The 21,177-nt window shown below is 38.1% G+C and overlaps 1 protein-coding gene across 1 annotated transcript in view; it reads left to right on the top strand.

Moving 5' to 3' along the window:
* LOC126088474 (chromodomain-helicase-DNA-binding protein 1) overlaps nucleotides 1-13,277 on the top strand; it is an 82,000-nt gene extending 68,723 nt beyond the window's left edge. Inside the window, exons 29-30 of the mRNA XM_049906616.1 lie at nucleotides 11,025-11,132; nucleotides 11,250-13,277. Of these exons, the coding sequence (XP_049762573.1) occupies nucleotides 11,025-11,132; nucleotides 11,250-11,499 (358 nt within the window). The 3' untranslated portion in view covers nucleotides 11,500-13,277. The remainder of the gene's footprint in view (nucleotides 1-11,024; nucleotides 11,133-11,249) is intronic.
* Nucleotides 13,278-21,177: the final 7,900 nt, after the last annotated feature.

The following is a 21,177-nucleotide window of genomic DNA, read 5'->3' as shown; positions in this document are numbered from 1 at the left end:
GATGCTCCGGACGGTCCTCTCAACCAGCAGTGCCAATGAAATTAGTTCAATAAACACCGCAAGATGTACTGGTATTGGAGGACTCTCAACCTCACCATCAGTGATGTGGTAGGTGGGTAATGCAAGTCATACGAGCGGCAGATTATGGTTATTTGGATGTTGCCATCTCAGTAACAACAAGCTGCATATTCATGAGACGTGCTGGAACATTTAATATATGGATGTCACTACACCATAATAATCATTGAATCAAGTGCTTTGGTACGAACACCACCAAACCTAATGACCAACTGAATTCAGAGCTGGAGAACTGCAGTAATTATGGAGATGGGCTGGAGGTAATGACGTGAGGCTCTGTTCATCATGACCGAATGTACCCTGCTGCTTTACTAGTGGTCAGTGGCCCACATTCCACTGTGTTTGCTTAACATTTTGTTGCAGGCTATTACCCTGGTGGGTGTCAGTGAGAATAAGTTTTGTAAATCAAACAATGGAAACTCTGTATAGGAAATTACAATGTAGGAAGAGACAGATTGCTACTTACTGTAAAGAAGACATGTCAGGTTGCAAACAGGCACAATTAAAAGACACTTACATAAAGCCTTCGCCCATGGCCTTCATCAATAAAAAAGAGACACACATCATTCGTACACACAAGCAAGCACATCTCACGTACACACGATCGCCAGTTCCTGCATCTCAGCGCAAGATGGTGGAATTGGCGGTTGTGTTTGTGTGTGTGTGTGTGTGTGTGTGTGTGTGTGTGTGTGAGGTGTGCTTGTTTGTGTGTGTGAATGGTGTGTGTGTCTCTTACTGATGAAGGCTGTGACCAAAAAATATATGTACGTGTCTTTTAATTGTGCCTGTCTGCAACTGGATTAGCCTTCTTTACAGCAAGTTTTGTAAATGTTTGAAATTATGTGTAAAGTTTGTTGGAAGTCGCTAAGCACTCTCATTCTTAAATACTGGATGAATAAAGTCTTTGTATTTGTATACTGTCAGTTATGCTGCTTCAAGACACACAGTTTTTAAATGTAATACTTCTCTTATTGTGTTAAACTTTTAACATAAAATCTGATCAGGGCTTATAAAGTAAAAGTAGTTAAAATCCACAAATCTTTAACATATTGCAGCGTGTCAGCAACTGTGAAATGTACAGCAAATAAACAATGTTTTCAGCCTTCAGTTGCAAGGTAATTTTATTCGTTTACCTAGGTTTCGATTCCAGTAATGGAATCTTCTTCAGAACCTATAAATTAAACCACATATGGACATATATTACTCACTAAAATGCATTATCAGTCTAATGATTGAATAATGAAGAAATTGTGATACTTACAACAATGAAATTATTTTGTGAGCCAAACACTGGCCATGTCACAGATTAAAAATTAAAACATTAAAGACGCATAATCATAAGATTATGTCAGTCAAAATTAAAACCATTAGGGCGAACGTAGACGGAGCTGCGCCGGCCATAAATCAGGACCACACGTAAGCGGCTCGAAAACTAGGCGTCGTGAGCCGTTACGCGGCGAGGCTCGGCCGCGGCCAAGCGCATGCCCAAGCGCAAGCGCGAGAGACAAACTGTCTCAAAATTACTTAGAGCAAATATACATATAAACAAAATGTAACTGAAAGCTGTCTTACAATTGGACATACCTATCTATTGGTATAGCAACATTAAACAATTTACCTGAGAACAAACTACAAAGCCAAGGTATAAATTATTATTATTATTTTTTTTTTTTCTATTTTTTTTTTTTTTTTTTTTTTTTAAATATTATAGTAAGAGGGGGTAGCCCCGCTACAGTAACTAACAATTAGTGTCAAAACCATGTGTGCTGAGCATAAAATGTCTTTAACATAAAAAGGCCTTAGCAACTATGTGTCATTGCCAAGCATATAAGGAAATACAAAGACACACATGTACAATCACATTATAATAAAGGGACAAAGCAGATAGGGAAACAGCATCGGCCATTCGAGGCAGACTGTGGGTCAACTTCACTGAAGTAAAGGTTGAAATCCTTCGAAATAACTTCTATTCTTTAATTGCAGCTGATCATTAAGTAAGTTGTCCCTATCAATACTAAGATGTTTAAAAATTTGCAATTCTTCGAGGGTGTCTAGCCTGCATCCCTTTACTTCATTATGCAAAAGCTCTGCGTCTTTTAGAGGCTTAGGAGCATGCGCCTTTTGGACCAGATGTTCAGCAAATGTAGATCCTAGGATCTACATTTGCTGAACATCTGGTCCAAAAGGCGCATGCTCCTAAGCCTCTAAAAGACGCAGAGCTTTTGCATAATGAAGTAAAGGGATGCAGGCTAGACACCCTCGAAGAATTGCAAATTTTTAAACATCTTAGTATTGATAGGGACAACTTACTTAATGATCAGCTGCAATTAAAGAATAGAAGTTATTTCGAAGGATTTCAACCTTTACTTCAGTGAAGTTGACCCACAGTCTGCCTCGAATGGCCGATGCTGTTTCCCTATCTGCTTTGTCCCTTTATTATAATGTGATTGTACATGTGTGTCTTTGTATTTCCTTATATGCTTGGTAATGACACATAGTTGCTAAGGCCTTTTTATGTTAAAGACATTTTATGCTCAGCACACATGGTTTTGACACTAATTGTTAGTTACTGTAGTGGGGCTACCCCCTCTTACTATAATATTTAATAATAATAATAATTTATACCTTGGCTTTGTAGTTTGTTCTCAGGTAAATTGTTTAATGTTGCTATACCAATAGATAGGTATGTCCAATTGAAAGACAGCTTTCAGTTACATTTTGTTTATATGTATATTTGCTCTAAGTAATTTTGAGACAGTTTGTCTCTCGCGCTTGCGCTTGCGCATGCGCTTGGCCGCGGCCGAGCCTCGCCGCGTAACGGCTCACGACACCTAGTTTTCGAGCCGCTTACGTGTGTTCCTGATTTATGGCCGGCGCAGCTCCGTCTACGTTCGCCCTAATGGTTTTAATTTTGACTGACATAATCTTATGATTATGCGTCTTTAATGTTTTAATTTTTAATCTGTGACATGGCCAGTGTTTGGCTCACAAAATAATTTCATTGTTGTCAGTATCACAATTTCTTCATTATTCAATCATTAGACTGATAATGCATTTTAGTGAGTAATATATGTCCATATGTGGTTTAATTTATAGGTTCTGAAGAAGATTCCATTACTGGAATCGAAACCTAGGTAAACAAATAAAATTACCTTGCAACTGAAGGCTGAAAACATTGTTTATTTGCTGTAGTTAAAATCCATTTGATGGGTTCTATTTCTGGATTTTAACTACTTTTACTTGCAAATCCAGATTGTAGGGGTCAGCATATGTTATAATGCCCATAATGATGTACACTGACAGCATATTTTCATTGGATAAATGTCAGATCGCTTCATTATTTTGATTTCCAATGTGAAATTTTGTTACAATTTTTTTCTGAAGAAGACAGGTTTACATCCGTCAAAACCATGGTAAAAGGTTGAATAAAACCACCTTTTGTTGCAACTGGTTTGCTTTGGATTCATTTACTGATCTCTGACAGTTACTGAAGCACAGCCTTGTTCAAAATATTAAACTTTAAATGAAATTTCAATTCTTTATGAAATTTTTTCTCTCAGACAAACCTAACCTCTCCTCCCCATCTCCGCCATTGCCCGTTCTGGTCGTTCGGTGGTCCTGGTTTGGACGCCCGGTCATGTTGGCATCCCAGGGAACGAACGTGTAGACAGGCTGGCCAAAGGGGCGATCGACGCCCCGGCTTTGGAGGTCGGCCTTACGGCTCGCGACCAGCAGATGGTGTTGCGCCGTAAGCTGATTGGGATGTGGGCTGCTGAGTGGCGTGGCATGACAGCCCCGAATAAACTGCGGTCTGTCAAGGGGACGACCGATGTGTGGCGTTCCTCCCTGCGGGCTTCTCGCAGGGACTCGGTAGTCCTGTGTCGGCTGCGCATCGGCCATACATACCTGACGCACGGCCATCTGTTGCGTCAGGAGGATCCCCCCTTGTGTCGGTGTGGGTCCCGGCTGACGGTCGGCCACATTTTGCTGGAGTGTCCTCGACTGCGCACACTCCGGCAATCTTTTAATCTCCCGGGCACTTTGGCTTTGGTTTTATCTGACGATGCCTCCATGGCTGATGCCATTTTAAATTTTATCCGTGGTAGTCCGTTTTATGGTTCGATTTAGGGAGGTCCTGCACCTTTCCTTTTCTGTGTCTTTTGTCCTTGTGTCTGTTGCTGTTCTGGTGTGCCGTGAGATGGTTGGCTCTTTCCCTTTTTTGTTCTCGTGGTCAGTCAACCAGTCTCCGGCCGTCTTCCTTTCTTCTGCTTCTTTCTGTCTGGTGTTCCTCTGTCCTGTTCTTGTCTGTAATGTTTGTTGCTCCATTTGTGTTCTTTTAGCGCCTGGGGGGTCGTCTCCTCCCCCTTTGGTTTTTACCTGCTCCGTCGATTTTCGGCTCGCCTGATTTTGGAATGGGGGACTGATGACCTTCGCTGTTTAGTCCCCCTTAAACATCCCAACAACCACCACCACCTCCTCCCCATCCCAACTGCTCCCATTAAAGATGTAAGGACAGAAGTTCAGCACTTACTACATCTTCATTGTTCTTGCAGTGAAACTCCAGCATTAGGCTTCTTTACTACAAACTCTATTTGCAACACACTTTGCAAGTCAACTTATACCACCGAATATACCTGTAAAGTTATAACATTGTATGACAAAGTTCAGGAGACATGATGTCATAAACACTGAGATGCATGAAAAACTTGCTTTTACTTAAAATGAAGCTCAAGTTACCAGCTCTCTATTCATCTAGTACTCCATAATGAGAACATTTAACAAGTTCCAACAAACTTTAAGCATAATTTCAGATATTTTCTGAACTTTTTCTAGCTTACATGCTTAATGTCAAATATCTAACTCTAACATATTAACTCATTTAAAAAGTAATCACATATCTGAAGCTATTTTATTGACTCATTGAGCATTTTAAGGGACTTCAACTGCTTAAAGACTCTGAAAGTTACTGCTCATAAACACATTACTATTATCCAAGAGCCATCTGTTGCTAACATTATTTATTTAGCAACATTGTGTTTGGTTCACAATTTCTGCTGACTCAGTACTGGAGGGAAGTGTGACATTGGAGGAAGCTGCCGTAAAAGGTGGGGATGAGTAATTTACATGCCCCTCCAGACAGTACTTTCACTGCTCCCAAGTTTTGGTTGGTACGTCTGCTGTTGGGCAAGTGGGTGGGAGGAGAGGGACCTCCTGTGGCAGTTTTATAATATTACAGGAGTTGTTAGTCATTTTGCTGATTCTGTTCATCTAAGTAGAATGCTCAAGTAAACAAACGTATTCTCTGCAATAGGCCCTGGCATTGCTCAAGTACATGGTGTTGTAAGAGCACTGGAAGTAGCCCTTACTTATGCATTAGGTATTTTGTTGTTACTCTAGAAAGAATGAAACACTTACATTTCAGCATCACTACTCTGAAAGTTTCTTTCAATGGCGTAACAACATACTCAAAGTCTGTACATGCAACACAACAGGTGTGAAGCATCATTATGATCAAGGATTAAAGTATTATTGCTTTGTTCTCCCCTCAGAAGTATTGATCTAGCCACCTCTTCTATGGCCATTCAACATTGCTGCTTATATGTTTCAGCTTGTAGTTGAGCAACATCTGTAGTATTCTCACCCCATCCATTCTTGCCACATGTTCCCTCCATTGCATTCTGTATTTTATTATTTCCTCATTGAAGTTAAATGTCTTAAGTTCTCTTCTAATGTCTTCGCTTCCTTTCTTATCCAATGAGGTGCAGCCCATCATGCTTCTAAAGAATTTTATTTCTGCACTTTCTATACCTCTGGTCTCTTGTTGCATTAGAGTCCATCCAGCATTCATTTCCACAAAGCAGTTTTTCCAAGGCCATTACTTTTTAAAATATTGCAAGTGTCTCCTGTGTGCTATTCCGAAAGTCCCACTTTATTGTTCCACACTAAATCTGAAACATTTGTAGCTTTTTGAAGTGATGTAGTGATGTGACGAACAGGTAAAATCGCAACTCATTGTTAGATATAAAACTTGTTGACCCGCTCAGTTGTTTTGTTGGTGATAACTATATTGGTCAAGATTAGCTCATTTCTTTGGAATACCATCACTTTACTCTTCATTGTAGGGATATTCAAATTATATTCCTGTGCTACTTTCACAAGTATATGTTGTCGTCATTGGAGATCGTCCTCTGAGTCTGCTAAAATCACTTGATCAATCACAAAGAGCATTTTATTTAGAGTGATGTCATTCATTTTGAAATATATGGGTATTTTCTTCTACCATTCATTAATGACATCAACATAAAAATGAAATTGTGTTGATGACAGTGGACAACCTTGTCTAAGGCCACAGCTTATCTTGGCTTGTGTGGTGTCATCTAGAATTCTAGTGCGTGTTTTCTCGTTTACGTTTGTGTTCGGTAGAAGCGATGTACATTGGTAAATTGTATTCTCTGTGTTTTTCTTTTAGCAGTGCCATAGCAAATAAACACTTTGAGCATGATATGTCTTTGCAAAGCTAGTTTGGGCATCATATTTGATTTCTTTGAGTTACAGTACTGTGTACATGCTCTGACATTTCCTCATCATTAAATTGTTTTCGGTTATACCAAGATGCCTTTGTTTGTCACAAATTTGTATTATTTCTCTGCAGAGGAGAAGCATTCTGATCGTTCAATTTTCTGTTTACACTGAGTTCTCGTCTAGCTCTTTCTCTCTCTTGCTGCAGTACAAGATGGCACAATTCTGCCTCCAGGCACACACTTCATTTGGCCAAGCTGTAATCCTGTTTCCACTTATATACCTCTTCCAACATTTCCTGTGATGAAGTTATTGTTATGTCATCATCAGAACATTGAAAGAAAGAGTAGCCGTTCTGAAACATGTCTCTCACACTGCTATCTTATTAAAGTTAGTATTAGTGGACAAGCGATACGTTGACGTGGCCATAGTGGGAACTGGCCTGGTCACTGTACTAGGTGCAGCCACGTTCCTATTGAGAAAGCAGTGTGCATTGTCACCAGCTATGCAAACAGGAAAGTCTTCACATACAGGTACAGCAACTTGCTGTTGATGCCATTGCATTTGCAGAAGACGAGAAGGAGACGGAAGGACACATGCCAGTGGAAAAGGTGGTGAAAAGTGCATACAAAAGTTTGAAGTCAAGTAAGTTGTTTTACTTCTCTTTGTTGCAGAAACAAATATCACACACAGGTGTATGATTTGGAACATAGGTGCAATCATGGTTTCAAGCATGGAAGCTGTTGAAATTTAGAGTGAGGAAAATTCTTATAGAAGCTTTATTTTATTACAAAATTGTCAGTATCATAAAGAGACAAAAATCTTTACTGTCATCACATTCAGGTGTGTGGCTTCACTAGTGGTCAATGTTACCATAAACTTAACAAGTGGCCATTCCTTGGTAGACAAAGCACAGCTTGTGCAACACCAGCCCATATACAACTGACTGCCTGCCGTGTTTGAGCATGTCTCATTCATTCTTGAAGTGGTAACTATACAGTGCAAGTTTCCTGCCCACATTCACTTGTATGAATACTCGAGTTGGAATGTTAGGATCTCTGTTTCTGTTTCTTGGAGGTACACGCAATGTTGCTTAAAACCGATCAATCTAAAGTTTGCTTTGGCAAGTAATATTAATCACTGTGCATGCTACTGTTACCCCAAGAGAGTACATCCCTTTACTGGTATTGTGTTTCGGTGTACTAAACAATGTATCAGAACAGTATAAGCTCACAGGAAAAATTGAGCACGACTGCATGTGCACATATGAATATAATGCTTTCATTGGTAGATATCTACACCCTGTATTACTTTTCCAATTGACATGGCTGTGTTCTGAAATTTTAAACTTATTATTTTCACTGTTAAGTTGTTATGCTGTAAAGATTATTACACAGTGTTAGTTCAAGCTTTGGATGTTATGGGTAACTCATATACAAACTAATCATGAGATGATAAAACAAGGCTTATCACATGAATGTATGCACAGCTGCAATCTGCACTCTACATTTTACACTTTAACCTGCCTGTAAAACTACACTACATGCAGAGTCACCCTGAAGGTAATAACTAAAGAAATTTTAATAATATTTTTAGGAGGTTCGCCAAGAACAATATACTCACAAATTATGAGCAAGAGTTATCTTTTGTAACAAACACTAAATGACAGATTGGAAATGTAAATGGGCTAGAGAGATACATGATAAGTATTGCACTTCATTGGTGTAATGTTCCAGAGGATCTGCTCATATTAATCTCTTTTGAGTTTGTAGCAAAAAATGAAGCTGCTGGACTGTGCTGATAATTCACTGCAAAGAAAGAGTGCTACCCTGATATAGCATTGAATTTGCCACCTGGTTTGGCAAAAAAAATTTAAACATCTGTGGCAAGAAGGTGGGTGGAAATACGTAATTGTATACCCATCCAGTGTGGTTTTACTGTTAACATTTTGAGAAAGGTGGAGAGGGTGGTTGGAGAAACAGAACACTTGGTCTGTGCTGAGAAACTGTTTGTGATGCACTGTTTCAAAGTATTCAGTAGAATTTGTTATTACAGGTTATCTGTCTTGAGCTGACTGCAGTCTAATTAAAAAGATAACCTGTAATAGCAGATGTTAACAGCTGCTGCGAAAGATGGTCACGTGAACAAACGTATTATTCAGTAGAATTTTCTCGTCTGGAAGTGCTCTAAATGGAAGCTCTGTATCTTATCTTGAAAAAGATGCAGCTGATTTTGGTGCCAAATGTAGCAAAGGTATTGGCACCATGTAGCTAGGTAATGAAATAGCTGCTGTCAAGATCAAGGTGAAAAAGCTGATTAAGGTCTTTGACACAGCTTCCCATTTGGATAGCTGCTTTTTTTTTTTTAAGTATGGTTTAAGAGGTGATTATCAAAATAGCTTTGAGGATATTTATGACAATGCCAGTGACTACAGCACATAGTGAATAAGGTTTCTGCACATTGAAGGTAATAGAAACCTACTTAAGGTCAATTATGGGTGAATGCAGACTGTCAAATTTAGCTATGTTGTTGATAGATACAATACAGCTGCTAAACTTGACTCCAGTGACAGAATAACTGAGTTTACTTCACTCAAAGCAAGGCATTGAAGGGCAAAATTATAGCAAAACACAATTTCTGAAAGGAATATTTTCTCAACTTTTAATTATATCTTCTTTTCTTTTAATCCTAATTAATAATTTATCAACTGTCAGTAATTTATGAGCAGCAAATAAAATCTGTTTTTTAGTACACGTTATAACAAAACCAGTGTATACTAGTGGCCATAAACAATAAGGTATTCTTTTTTTTTTACTTTCAGTTTCTTTATAAAGCTTGTACAATGTATAATTTTATTATCACAGTGATACATTCAATTTGTTGTCTGCAATATTTTTCCTCACTGTATTTCAATTACTGGTAAGTATATTTGCCAATACTACATCACTTTATTGAACCTACTTACAAAATGATAAAATTCGCAAAATCTTTGTAGAAAAAATTGCCAAAAGGTAATTTTGGGTGGGGGGGGGGGGGGGGGGAGGCACAGCTTTGGCAGTTCTGCTAAGGGTGCAGGATCTACTTATTACAACTTTAATCATAGGCACTGTTGTGTTACTTTGAAACTGATTTCTGTAAAAGCAAAATTCATAGATTCATTATAGCTGCAAAAAAAAAAAAAAAAAAAAAACTTACAAGTGATCAGTGTTAAAGTTTCTGTAAGTATCCATTTCTTGTAGCAGCATCTGAAAACTATTAGTCCTCCCTTTGCTTAATGAATTTGTCTGCATGTGTAAGCGAGTAAGGGAAGGACAGCCAAAATATGCCATAAATGTTTCTTTGCTTGAACCCAGAAGATGCAGAATTCTGTTGCCAATTAAAGTAGTAACAGTATTGTATGATGATTAAGGAGTTTCACCCAGTACAAATAAAATATGAAATTCAGTGCAGGTTGACATGAGAGGTATTTTGAAAAAACTCCTATAGCAACAACATTCATGTATGGGCACGGGAGTGAGAAAGTGCTGATTTCCCTTGCAGTCAATAAAAAAAATTGTGGAAAGGTAATTTATGTGCCTTTTCATTTCTGAGAAAATATCAAACACTGTCCAGTCCTTTAGGCCTTTGTGAAACTTTCAAGAATTTTTCCATGCCTTGTGTCTTACTTCACCAATATCATGAAAGGGATAGATTGATACTCACCTTAAAGATGACAAGTTGAGTTGCAGACAGGCACGATGAAAAGACTGTTACATATAGGCCTTTGGCAAAAGCGTCACACTTCGCGCGCGCGCACACACACACACACACACACACACACACATTAGTGCTAATTCTGGGCAGGGCCAGGCCTGAATGCAAGTGTATAGGCTTTAGAGGGAGAGTACCAGAGTCTGGCCAGAGATAGCAGTCATGTGAATATATGAGGTGTACTTATTTGTATGAATGTGTTTGCGTTTGTCTTTCCCGAAGAAGGCTTTAGCTTATACTTAACAGTCTGTTCATCGTGTTTGCAACTCAACGTGTCATCTTTATGGTGACTAGCAGTCTATTCTTTTCATAATATTATTGATATTCCAGCCAGGACTTTCCATTGATACTCAGGGCTTTTTTCCACCAAAATGAATGGAGTATGTTCGTCAACTTAGAGAATACCACCAGCTCCCTCCCTACGCTCTCCACCATTTTTCCTTAATTTGGGGATGGCAATGCCAACCCCTTCCTCAACTGCTCAGTACCTCATTTTCAAAAATCAGTATCTCTCTCTCTCTCCCACACACACACACACACACACACACACACACACACACACACACACATGTCTTTGTTGAAATAGTTTCTCAGCCATTAGCTTAAGAAAATTTCCTACATATTCTGCAGCTCCTTTTCCATTATTGTTATTAATTAATTTTATTCTAATGTTATAGATTTGGTGAACACAAGCGTGATAGGTATGACAGTTACCAGCGTCCACCCGGATCTGGGGGCTCTTACCACAGAGAAAGGGATCGAAATCATCGAATGGATAAAAGAAGGTACCTGCTTTGTTTTTTTTAGTTCAATAAAGTAAATTGAAATGTTGTGCTTTCCTTGATATAAAATCCAAGACTGTTTTTCTGCAAATGTAACTGAAGTAAATAACTGCATTACAGATTCCATGCAGCAGGACCATCAAACTATGGCAATCACTATATTCCCCCTCCTTCATCATTTTCTGGAGGCCCTGGCTATCCTCCCAGTGAAATTCCTCCATCACATTATGCCAGGGAAAGGTTTGGACCAATGGGTGTTGCTGGCCCTGGCTGCGGTTTTCCCCCCGACTGGAGGGGGGGAAAGGAAAGGGATTACCGAAGAGATTATGAGAGAGATTACGATCGGAGACCGCCCCCTCCCAATTCGTAGTGAAGTGCAATGTCGTGTGTAAAATATGAGCAACTGTAAATATTTGTATATTGTTTGTAAAATAGACGAGAAGTGAACTATTGAAATGGGCAAGTGCCATGTACGACTGTGAATAGTAATCGTGAAATTTTATTTTCGTCAGTGTGACATTCATCAGTTTTTATGGACTGCTAAACTGTGTTTACATTGAAAAATAGTAATATATACTGCGTGTACATATACTTAATTTGTATTTGACAGCAAAACAAAGTGTGATTATAAAGCTCCAAATATAATTTTTTAGATTGCGCGCATGACATTTCCTTCCAAAGACTGTATACAGGCTCCTTTGTCAAGAAATGTTTTTCAAGATTTTTAGTGTCAAACTTAAGTGAGTCAGTGATGATGTGTTTTGTCACCTGGAAGAGTGTGTGTGATTTTTTCTCTTTTTTTCTCTTTCCTTAACTCCATCATAGTGAACATAAGTACATAAAAAACTGAGAATTAAAAAGGTTTCCAAATGTACTGGAAGCAGTGAAGCCATTTCCATTAGTCAAAAAACTCTAAATGGAAAGGTATAAGCACTATGGTTTCCAAGGCACAGAGTTGGTTTATGAATATTGGGGCAGGAGCTTAAAAATCAGTTCAGGGCAGTTACCATGATACAGTCTAAAGATGCTTAGTTATTGTGAAACAAACACAATTTCCTAAAACAATCAAATAAAGAAATTAAAAACTGGAATGCCTTATTCTGAAATATGAAATTTAGTTGCCACCAGTTTTTCAACATAGTTCATTTAGTCCCCACCAATTTTTCAACATAATTCCTTGCAAGCTTCATTTTAATGTTTAATTTTTAATAATATCAATTTTCTTATTATTCTTGAAAAAAATTATATTCTTTTTTCATTCATTGGCATGTCGGTACCCTAATATATAACAAGACATGAAATGAACCAAAGTGGTAGTAGAATGAAGTCTATTTATTATATTGTCCTAAAAGAGGTGAGGCTACTGCAGTGCTTTCATAATTCAGTTGATTTTTGTCTAGAGATGTGTTAAGCTAATTTTTATTCTTTTTGCTGCATGTGTAATTCTTGACAGTTGTTCAACTGATTACGTTAGCTACAGATCTGATGTACCTGTATAATAGCTTCTAGCAGAAACTGCTGTTTAATTTTGAATTTAATGCCCAAAAATTGAAATCATATTTACTTAGTGTTTTGTTTCTGCTCTGAATTATTAGTGTTGGTTTTAATGATCTCATGTATTTCATTGTTTGTGACAAGGTAAGAGTAACTGTTATCAGATGAAACTTTAAATTTAGAGTTGTTTTCCTGTATATTCCAATAGTGCTCAATGTGTCTCTAGGGTGGGTGGGGAGAGATCACCTGCATTATCATAACTACTTTGTAATTAAATGGTAAGACTGTAACACACTGTGCCTGATAACCAATTAGTGCTTAAAGTGACATTCCATAAGCTTTTTGTGTTGTGAACTCTGTGATACAAATTCATTGTAGTTTCTGTTGTGCTGTTGTTATCTATGATGTGATTATGATTTTGATTTTTCTTGCTATTTGCTTGATAGAAAATCAAGATGTTGAATAAATTTCCTGCTTGACTTTCCAAGAAATAATTATTTATAATTTTCTGTCAGTATTTGTTGGTTTGTTCACTTAGCACAGCGGCAAAGATCTGTTGTCGTATAATTTTATGTATGCATTATATCTGAAAACTTTGCTATTTGTAATTAGCAATAAAAGTTCCACAAGATGAATAATAATTTTGTATTTACGATTTAGAAACTAGTATACCTAATCACTTTACAGATGATCCTGTGAGCTATAAATTTGATAAACAAAACAGAAAATTGGGTACCTACAGTGTGTGAGTTGATGAGTTTGCTCCTCAAACGGTAGTTGCACTGCATTGTTAATACCTCTATTAACTGTATCAAAAGGAAAATTTGTTTGAGAAAATTGTAAAACCACTGCCAAAAATTACGGCAAATAACATATACAATGTACACATTAATTTTTGGTGTCTCCATCCATCATTTTCTGAACTGACAGAACTTCTAAGACCAGGCTGTAAGTGTTTTAGTGGTCGGATGTAATGGTGTTCTGCGTGTAATGGTAGTTGGCTTTGCCTTTTTGCATAGTTCGCATTATGTTTGGTGTTTACTACCCTTGGTAATAAAATGTTACTGTGAGCAGTAGCATTGCTGATATTTTTATTTTATTTTGCACAACTGTGTTCAGGCTTTTCGTACTAGAATGAGTGGAGAAGTAGTTCCTGATTCATCTTAGAGGCTGTTTACAACATCTTCACAAAAAAGAAACAATCTGTATGGGAAGGGGCATTCACATGCCCCAAACTTCTTTCTAAAAAGGACCAAGAAAAATAGCGAGTACATTATGCACCACAACTGACCTGTCCTTCATTTCATCTTATAGAGCAGGGTGCCAATTTCTTCTAAATCTCGTTTCTGTCTCTGTAACATATCACAAGTCTGTAACAAAGAATAACATGAAAGACAGCAACTGATGATAAACTATTCTGCGAGACTTTAGGATGAGATAGGTAATGTGACATAGTATATTAATTACATGGTATAACAGAAAGAGAGAAGATACAAATAAATAGTACTGAAGAAGAACAGTGGATAAATCATTACAGTGAATTATGGTATGATAATACAGCACAAGAAACTGAAATTGAACAACTAGACGAGAAAGGATTAGATGAAATACAGTCTGACGAATTAACATCTACACTAACGTCACTTAAGAACAGAAAAGCAACAGGAAGTGATGGCATTAATGCTGAATTATTAAAATATGGAGGAATGATGCTACACAAACGACTGCTACATCTATGTTGGAAGAAGAAGAGTATTCCCAAAGACTGGAAAACAGCTAGAGTGATATCAATTTTTAAAAAGGAGATAAAAGCCTATGCAGTAATTATAGAGGAATAGGTTTACTGGACTCAGCATACAAGGTGTATGCTAAGATTTTAAATACAAGACTTAAAAACATAGCAGAAGCAGTACTGCATGAGGAACAAATGGGTTTTAGAAAAGGACGCTCCATAATAGATGCAGTTTTTATTCTACAACAAATAATAGAAAAACAGAGAGAGTATAATAAAGAAACACACATTGCTTTTATTGGCTTTGAAAAAGCTTTTGACAATGTTGATAGACAGAAACTTTGGGAAATAATGACGAATCGTGGATATCGAAAGCATCTAGTAAATGCAATAAAAAGTTTATATCAAGACACAAATATCACTCTAGATCTCAATGGTAAAACAATTAATGAGGTACCAACTAACAAAGTGGTACGACAAGGCTGCTGAATCTCTCCAACTTCGTTCAAAATGGTTCAAATGGCTCTAAGCACTATGGGACTGAACATCTGAGGTCATCAGTCTCCTAGACTTAGAACTACTTAAACCTAACTAACCTTAGGACACCACACACATCCATGCCTGAGGCAGGATTCGAACCTGCAGCCATAGCAGCAGCGCGGTTCCGGACTGAAGCGCCTAGAACCGCTCAGCCACAGCGGCCGGCTCTCCAACTTTGTGCATCATCTACATTAATGAAATAATACACATATGGAAATCAGAATTTCAGAAAGGCATCTACCTAGACAGGAACATTCTTTTAAATAATTTACTATATGCCGATGATGCAGTGATCCTAGTAGATAAGGAAGATGACCTTCAGAAAGGAATCTACTTGCTAAAACAAGTTATCTTGGATGTGAAATAACATATGCCTACAGCAGAGATATTGAAATTAAACTTAGTAAATCAGTTGGGTATGTGGAACAATCAACAGGAACCTAAAAAAACAAAACCAGGAAAGACATTCAAATTAAATTTTACAAAACTGTTGCAGTTTCCACACTGCTCTATAGAAGTGAGCCATGGGTGATTACCAAGAAGCAAGAAAGCCATATTCAGGCACAAGAAATGAAATTCCTTAGAGGTGTTAAAGGTTGCACAAGAGGAGTCAGGCTAAGAAATCAAGATATTAGAGAACAACTGCAAATCTTCAGCCTCAATGATAAAATTCAAGATTACAGAAGAAAATGGAATGAACATCTACAAAGAATGGAGAGTGAGAGACTTCCCTTAAAGGCAAGAAATTATGAGTGTCATGGGAGATTGCAACAGTGATTGGTACAGTAACAGGCAATTCATGCCTAATACCTGAAGAGAAGATGAAGATGAAATAAATGTAGGTTTGGGAATGTGTTGTCATAGATCTACCAGTCATCCACATAAAAGTTGGACGTCACCTGTGCGAGGTCAGTGTGACTGTAGCACCGGCAGCATGAAGCACTTGAAGGTATAGAAAAAAGATAATGTGTGCCAATCAGTAAGCAGTCACAATGCTCTGTGGTGGTGTTCTTCATTACAACATGGCCCAGGGACAACATTTGGATGACTTCACATGGAAAAGAATCGTTGGGAAACTTGACTAGGATGAAGTGTGACAAGTGTAGCCCAGGATTTTTATATTACCCACAGCACTGTGTCATGTGCATGGGGAGCATTCCAAACCACAGGCACTGCTGCACGAAGGAGAGGAGGCAGTCGACCATGGTCATCTACACCAGCAGATAAGTGCTGCATTGTACAACAGGCAAGAAGGGACCCCTCTCAAACAGCAGGTGCATTGCAACCGTATTTAACAGGGTATGTTGTGTTCCATTGACATATCTATGGCACCATTTATGATGGTGTCAAGAGCATAGAAACTGGACTAGTGAGAAGTGGGGTTGCATATTCTTCACAGAAGAGAGCATTCAGTCTGAGTAGCAGTTCTGGGCGTACCATCAAATGGCGAGAAATGGGAACATTTAATGCACCAAGGAACACTGTCAAACAATCCTTTTGGTAGTGCAGGTGTTATGGAGTGGTGAGGTATAATGTTGCATGGGTGTACTGATCTCCAAATCTTTGAACACTTATATGCACTAACCCCTGTCCATCAATTCAGGGGTGCACTCAATTTTTATGGATAAACAAAGCTCGATCACATCAAACAGTGCAGATGGAGGAGTTCCTGGAACAGAAGAGTATTCCACTAAGGGACTGTCCCAGCCATTCCCCGTTTTAAATCCCATCAAGCAGGTGTGAGATGCAGCGGGGAGACATATTGCAGCCCACACGTGCACCAATGACTATCCACAAGTTGTCAGCTATGATAGTGGAGAAATGGAATGCCCTACCACAAGAACTTACCAGCCTTGTGGCCAGCATGGGAGCACATTGCTTCCAACCCTTTTTTCTTATCTTAGTACTAGTTTGGCATCCAAATTCTTAAAATATGCTTGTCTCCAAAGATTTTTAATTTCCTGAAGGTGGTGTCTATCTTTCCCATAGTCATGCATGCTTCTACAGCTTTGCATTTCTCTTCTAGGCATTTTGCATTTTTGTTCAATCTCATTTTTTAGATATTGGTTTTACCTTTTATCTGATACACTTATTGTATTTTTTTACTTCCTCCTTTCATCAATTAAATTCAGTATCTAGTGTTATCAAAGGATTTCTGCTAGGCATCGCATTTTTGCCTCTGATGTCTTCACTGTTTCATCATTGATACTTACCCATTCTTCTTCAATTGTATTCCTGTCCACAGTTTTAAGTTAATTATTGCCTAATGCTCCCTTTTAAACTCCCAACAACATCTGATTCTTTCAGTTTATCCAGGTCCCATCTCCTTAATTTCCTACCCATAACCAGTAAATTAGGGTCAGGATCAACATCTCCCCTGGAAATCTTTGCCTTACCATTAAATAATCTATCTCATATCTTGCAGTTTCTTTGGGTCTCTCCAGGTGCACAACATTCTTTAATGCTTCTTAAACCAAGTGTTAGGAATGATTAAATTGCGCCCTGTGCAAAATTCTACATGGCAGTTTCCTCTTTCACATTTTTGCCCCCAATACATATTCTCTTACTCACCCCCCCCCCTCCCCTCCCCCTCTCCCTCCCCTTCCTCAACACATCTCCCCTATTTGTTTTAGTGTTTATAACCTGCACTTGACTGGCCGAATTTCCTGTTCTTCCTGCCATCACATTTCACTAATTCCCACTACACCTAACTTAAAATTATCCGTTTCCCATTTTAAATTCTTTAAGGCCGGTATTACACTATCAAATTTCTTTGTCAAAGGGAACTTTGTCAAATGCCATCAAATATTTGATCAAATCTAGTGCCTCGCTGTAGGTTTGATCAAAGAAGTCGCTTGTCTTCTGTTCACTGCAATGTGACGTGTTACCACGTGGAGCGCTAGCATCGCTGCAGCTTTCTGTCATCTGTAATGTTTTTATAAACATTGCCGGTAAATACAATTGGTGTGTACCAACAACTATAAAATTAATAGAGATGTATGAAGCTGATGAGGCGCTTTACAACCTGAGGCACCCTGAATATGAAAATAGATTAAGAAGATTGGAGACCTGACCTGACCCGACCTAATCTAACCTAACCTAACCTATCTCTCTCCTGTAGCAAGGAATCGGATTCCTACAGTGAGTCTGTCTTCTGCAGATATAGCAGTTCTTAAGTGAGTATTGTGCTTTATGAATGAGGATACACTTCACTGAGCACATACAGAAATTTATGCTTATCCATTCTTAAGTAATTGATGTACGACTTGACATCCTCCACTATTAGCTCACCTAACAAGTTTTGTTGAATGCTTTTATCATGTCGTCGTAAAACCCACAGCTTCACCCAGGTACATTTCCTGTTTTTCCCCCGCGTCTCTTCCGCATGTGCACACAGTGCAATTGTGTTACATGCAACTACTGTGGTTAATAAGAAGTTGTTGTTGTCAGCCATCTTGAACTTCGATGAAAAATATGATGACAGTGTAATACCCCTTTTTAGCACCATGTCAAAGATCTTTGTCAAATACATTTGATGAATATTTGATCACATCTTTGATCAAATCTTTGACAAAGAAATTTGATAGTGTAATACTGGCCTAACCTACCTATCCAATTTGAGTACGTAATTGGCCATATTCTGACGGGGAGAGCACCAGTTTTGTCTTTCCTGATGACCACATCCTAATGGCTAGTCTCCCCCCACCTCTCTACCAGATATTCGAATGGGGGACTATTTTATCTCCGGAATATTTTACCCAAAACAGTATCATCATTAAGCCACACAATAGAGCTGTATGCTATCAGTAAATGTAACAGCTGCAGGTTCTCTTGCATTCAGGTGTCAACAGTGCCTACATAGCACAGTTGGCTAATTTTACAATCTGTCAGTCACTCAGAGCGTTGACCCTGCAACTACTGAAAAGGCTGCTGCCGCTCTTTATGAACTTGCACCACAGTTACCTCACCAATGTGATTGTTTTTACAGTATGGTTATCTGTACTCCTGAGTCACACTAGCCATTCCACCGTGGTTCATATAGGGTAGAACATGGTACAAATTAAAAATGAAGCCAAAGAATTAGTTTATGAGTTTATTTACTTAGGCCATTTGAAGACAGTTACTGGATGGACAGAGAAAAAAATTATTGTAAGAGTGAAATTGGCCTGGTGTGCTTTTGATAATTAGTTTTAAAAATTTAGCTTCCAATGTGTCAGAAAAGGAGGGAAAAGAAACAATTTTATGTACTATCTTGACTCATTTTGATGACATAAAAATGCAGAAACCTGTGTAAAGCTGAGGGTTGCTCAGTGAGCATTGGAGACATGCAGGTTTCAAATTACCACTAGAGACAGAAAAACAAGCAAATGGATCAAAGAACATATTACTGAAGTGGAAGATATAATTATGATTGTACTGAAAATGAAATAGAAGTGGACAGGATATTCAGCCTCAAGAGTAGTTTGTAGATAGACCAGAACAGTTTTTTGCTAAATTTGAAGAGAGAAAGAGTCATAGACAATATGTCTGTAGAAGGTGGGTGTATGATATTAGAAAACATGAAGGATCATTACAGATGTATGTAGCTAAAGACCGTTGTGCATGGAAAGTTCTTGAGGCAGCCTTGTTCAGCAATGGATGTGTAATGGCTGATGTTGTTGTTGAGATTGCTGATGACCAGTCAATCTTTTGCTAAAGAACTATGTGACATTTTCACTCGTTTCCCAGGGCGTAGTCAATGTACGGGCATTAACACTGAGCGTGGCTAGCTAACATCAATAAGGTTGGGTATGTTGGTTGAAATCCTGAAGGATGATAACATTGCTCAAAACAGATTTATTTTAAGTTTTATATAAGTCTCCTTTAATTATTTTTTAAAGAAACTGCAATATATGCGAATGCTGCCCACAAACAAATAACTCATTGAATAACTGAACTGTGTCTATAACCGGTGCAAATTTTAGTATTACTTTGTGCAGATGTAGCATTATATCTGGCACCATGCGCTAAATCACAATGAACAAGTCCCAACACACAAAAATAGCATTTGCAGAATATATATCTGCTCCAGATGAAATACCTCATCAACACTCCAGATGCAAGATGACAGGTAAAAGACCATAAGCTCTCCCCTGCATGCATATTTAAAGGTTCGGTCACATGACCACACATCAGTTCAGTGCAGATACTTTCATCCTGACCATCATTGTAATTTTCGTAATAATTTCATATAATTACTCATGATAAACCATATGAAAAACTTAGCAGTCTTTTTCCAATCTCTTAACAAATTCATTCACACATTATTTGAGCAATTTAAAATAAATTTCAAACACATAAATCACAACATTAGGCACTCTTAGTCAAAAAACTAACTTGACCTATTTTATAAATCACAACTACAGTTCAATACACATCAAAAGTTATTGGAATATTAAGGAAGGGAACTCATGCTGATAAGATCATTTGTGTCTCTGTGGAGGAGTTATAGTTACGGCACTATTTACATAAAAAAACTAAACTGTTTATAATATTTTTATAGTTGTTTCATTAGGAAAATAATCTGTCCACTATATTCCAGGCCTTATCCTCTTTCATCTGGAGTGTGACTTTTGTAATGGATTCAGTTGTTGTAATTTACTATTAACAATAATGGTAATAATGTCTTTTTAACTATTAGTGCTTCTGACCTGGATTTACGTTCAGTGAGCTCATACCACTGCCACGGTTCCAAGACTGTCATTGGTTTTTCTCTAGTATGCTTGTTTCGAGTTTTAATGTATTTTCATTAAAATCATTTTAGTGACAACTTTTCAAGTCACAAGTCTCTCCATATCAGCTCATCCCGCAATGATGTCACCGGAGCACACCTCTCCTCCTACATGGAAAAACGCCGATGAGTGCTGGGTCTCGCAGATTGCTAGCTGCCTTTACTTCTGCTCAGCTGGTTGCCCCAACAAAAACATTCACACCAGCCCACAGCCAAACTGTCAGATTCAGTCTGTCCTGCGGCAGTCAAAGCAGCTGCTTGTAACGTCACAAATAATTTGTCTCATATACTTGCTGATGATGTGCTTTCCTCAGAGCAGTAAGTAAGAATTACACTCTGTATGTCTGAATGGGTAAAATTGTATGTCAGAGGACATTCACCGCTCAGTTTTGCTGATGTGAATCATATATGTCCTTGAACCTTTTTGTTTGCTGATACTTTCTTTCCACATCTGTTATATTACTCCGGAGGTCTTACATTCATGTGAATCTTATTTTGCTTCTCTGAAGAAA

The sequence above is a fragment of the Schistocerca cancellata genome, chromosome 6 (assembly GCF_023864275.1).
Source record: "Schistocerca cancellata isolate TAMUIC-IGC-003103 chromosome 6, iqSchCanc2.1, whole genome shotgun sequence".
Classification (NCBI taxonomy): domain Eukaryota; kingdom Metazoa; phylum Arthropoda; class Insecta; order Orthoptera; family Acrididae; genus Schistocerca; species Schistocerca cancellata.
This window is presented reverse-complemented; position numbering and strand designations above follow the sequence as displayed.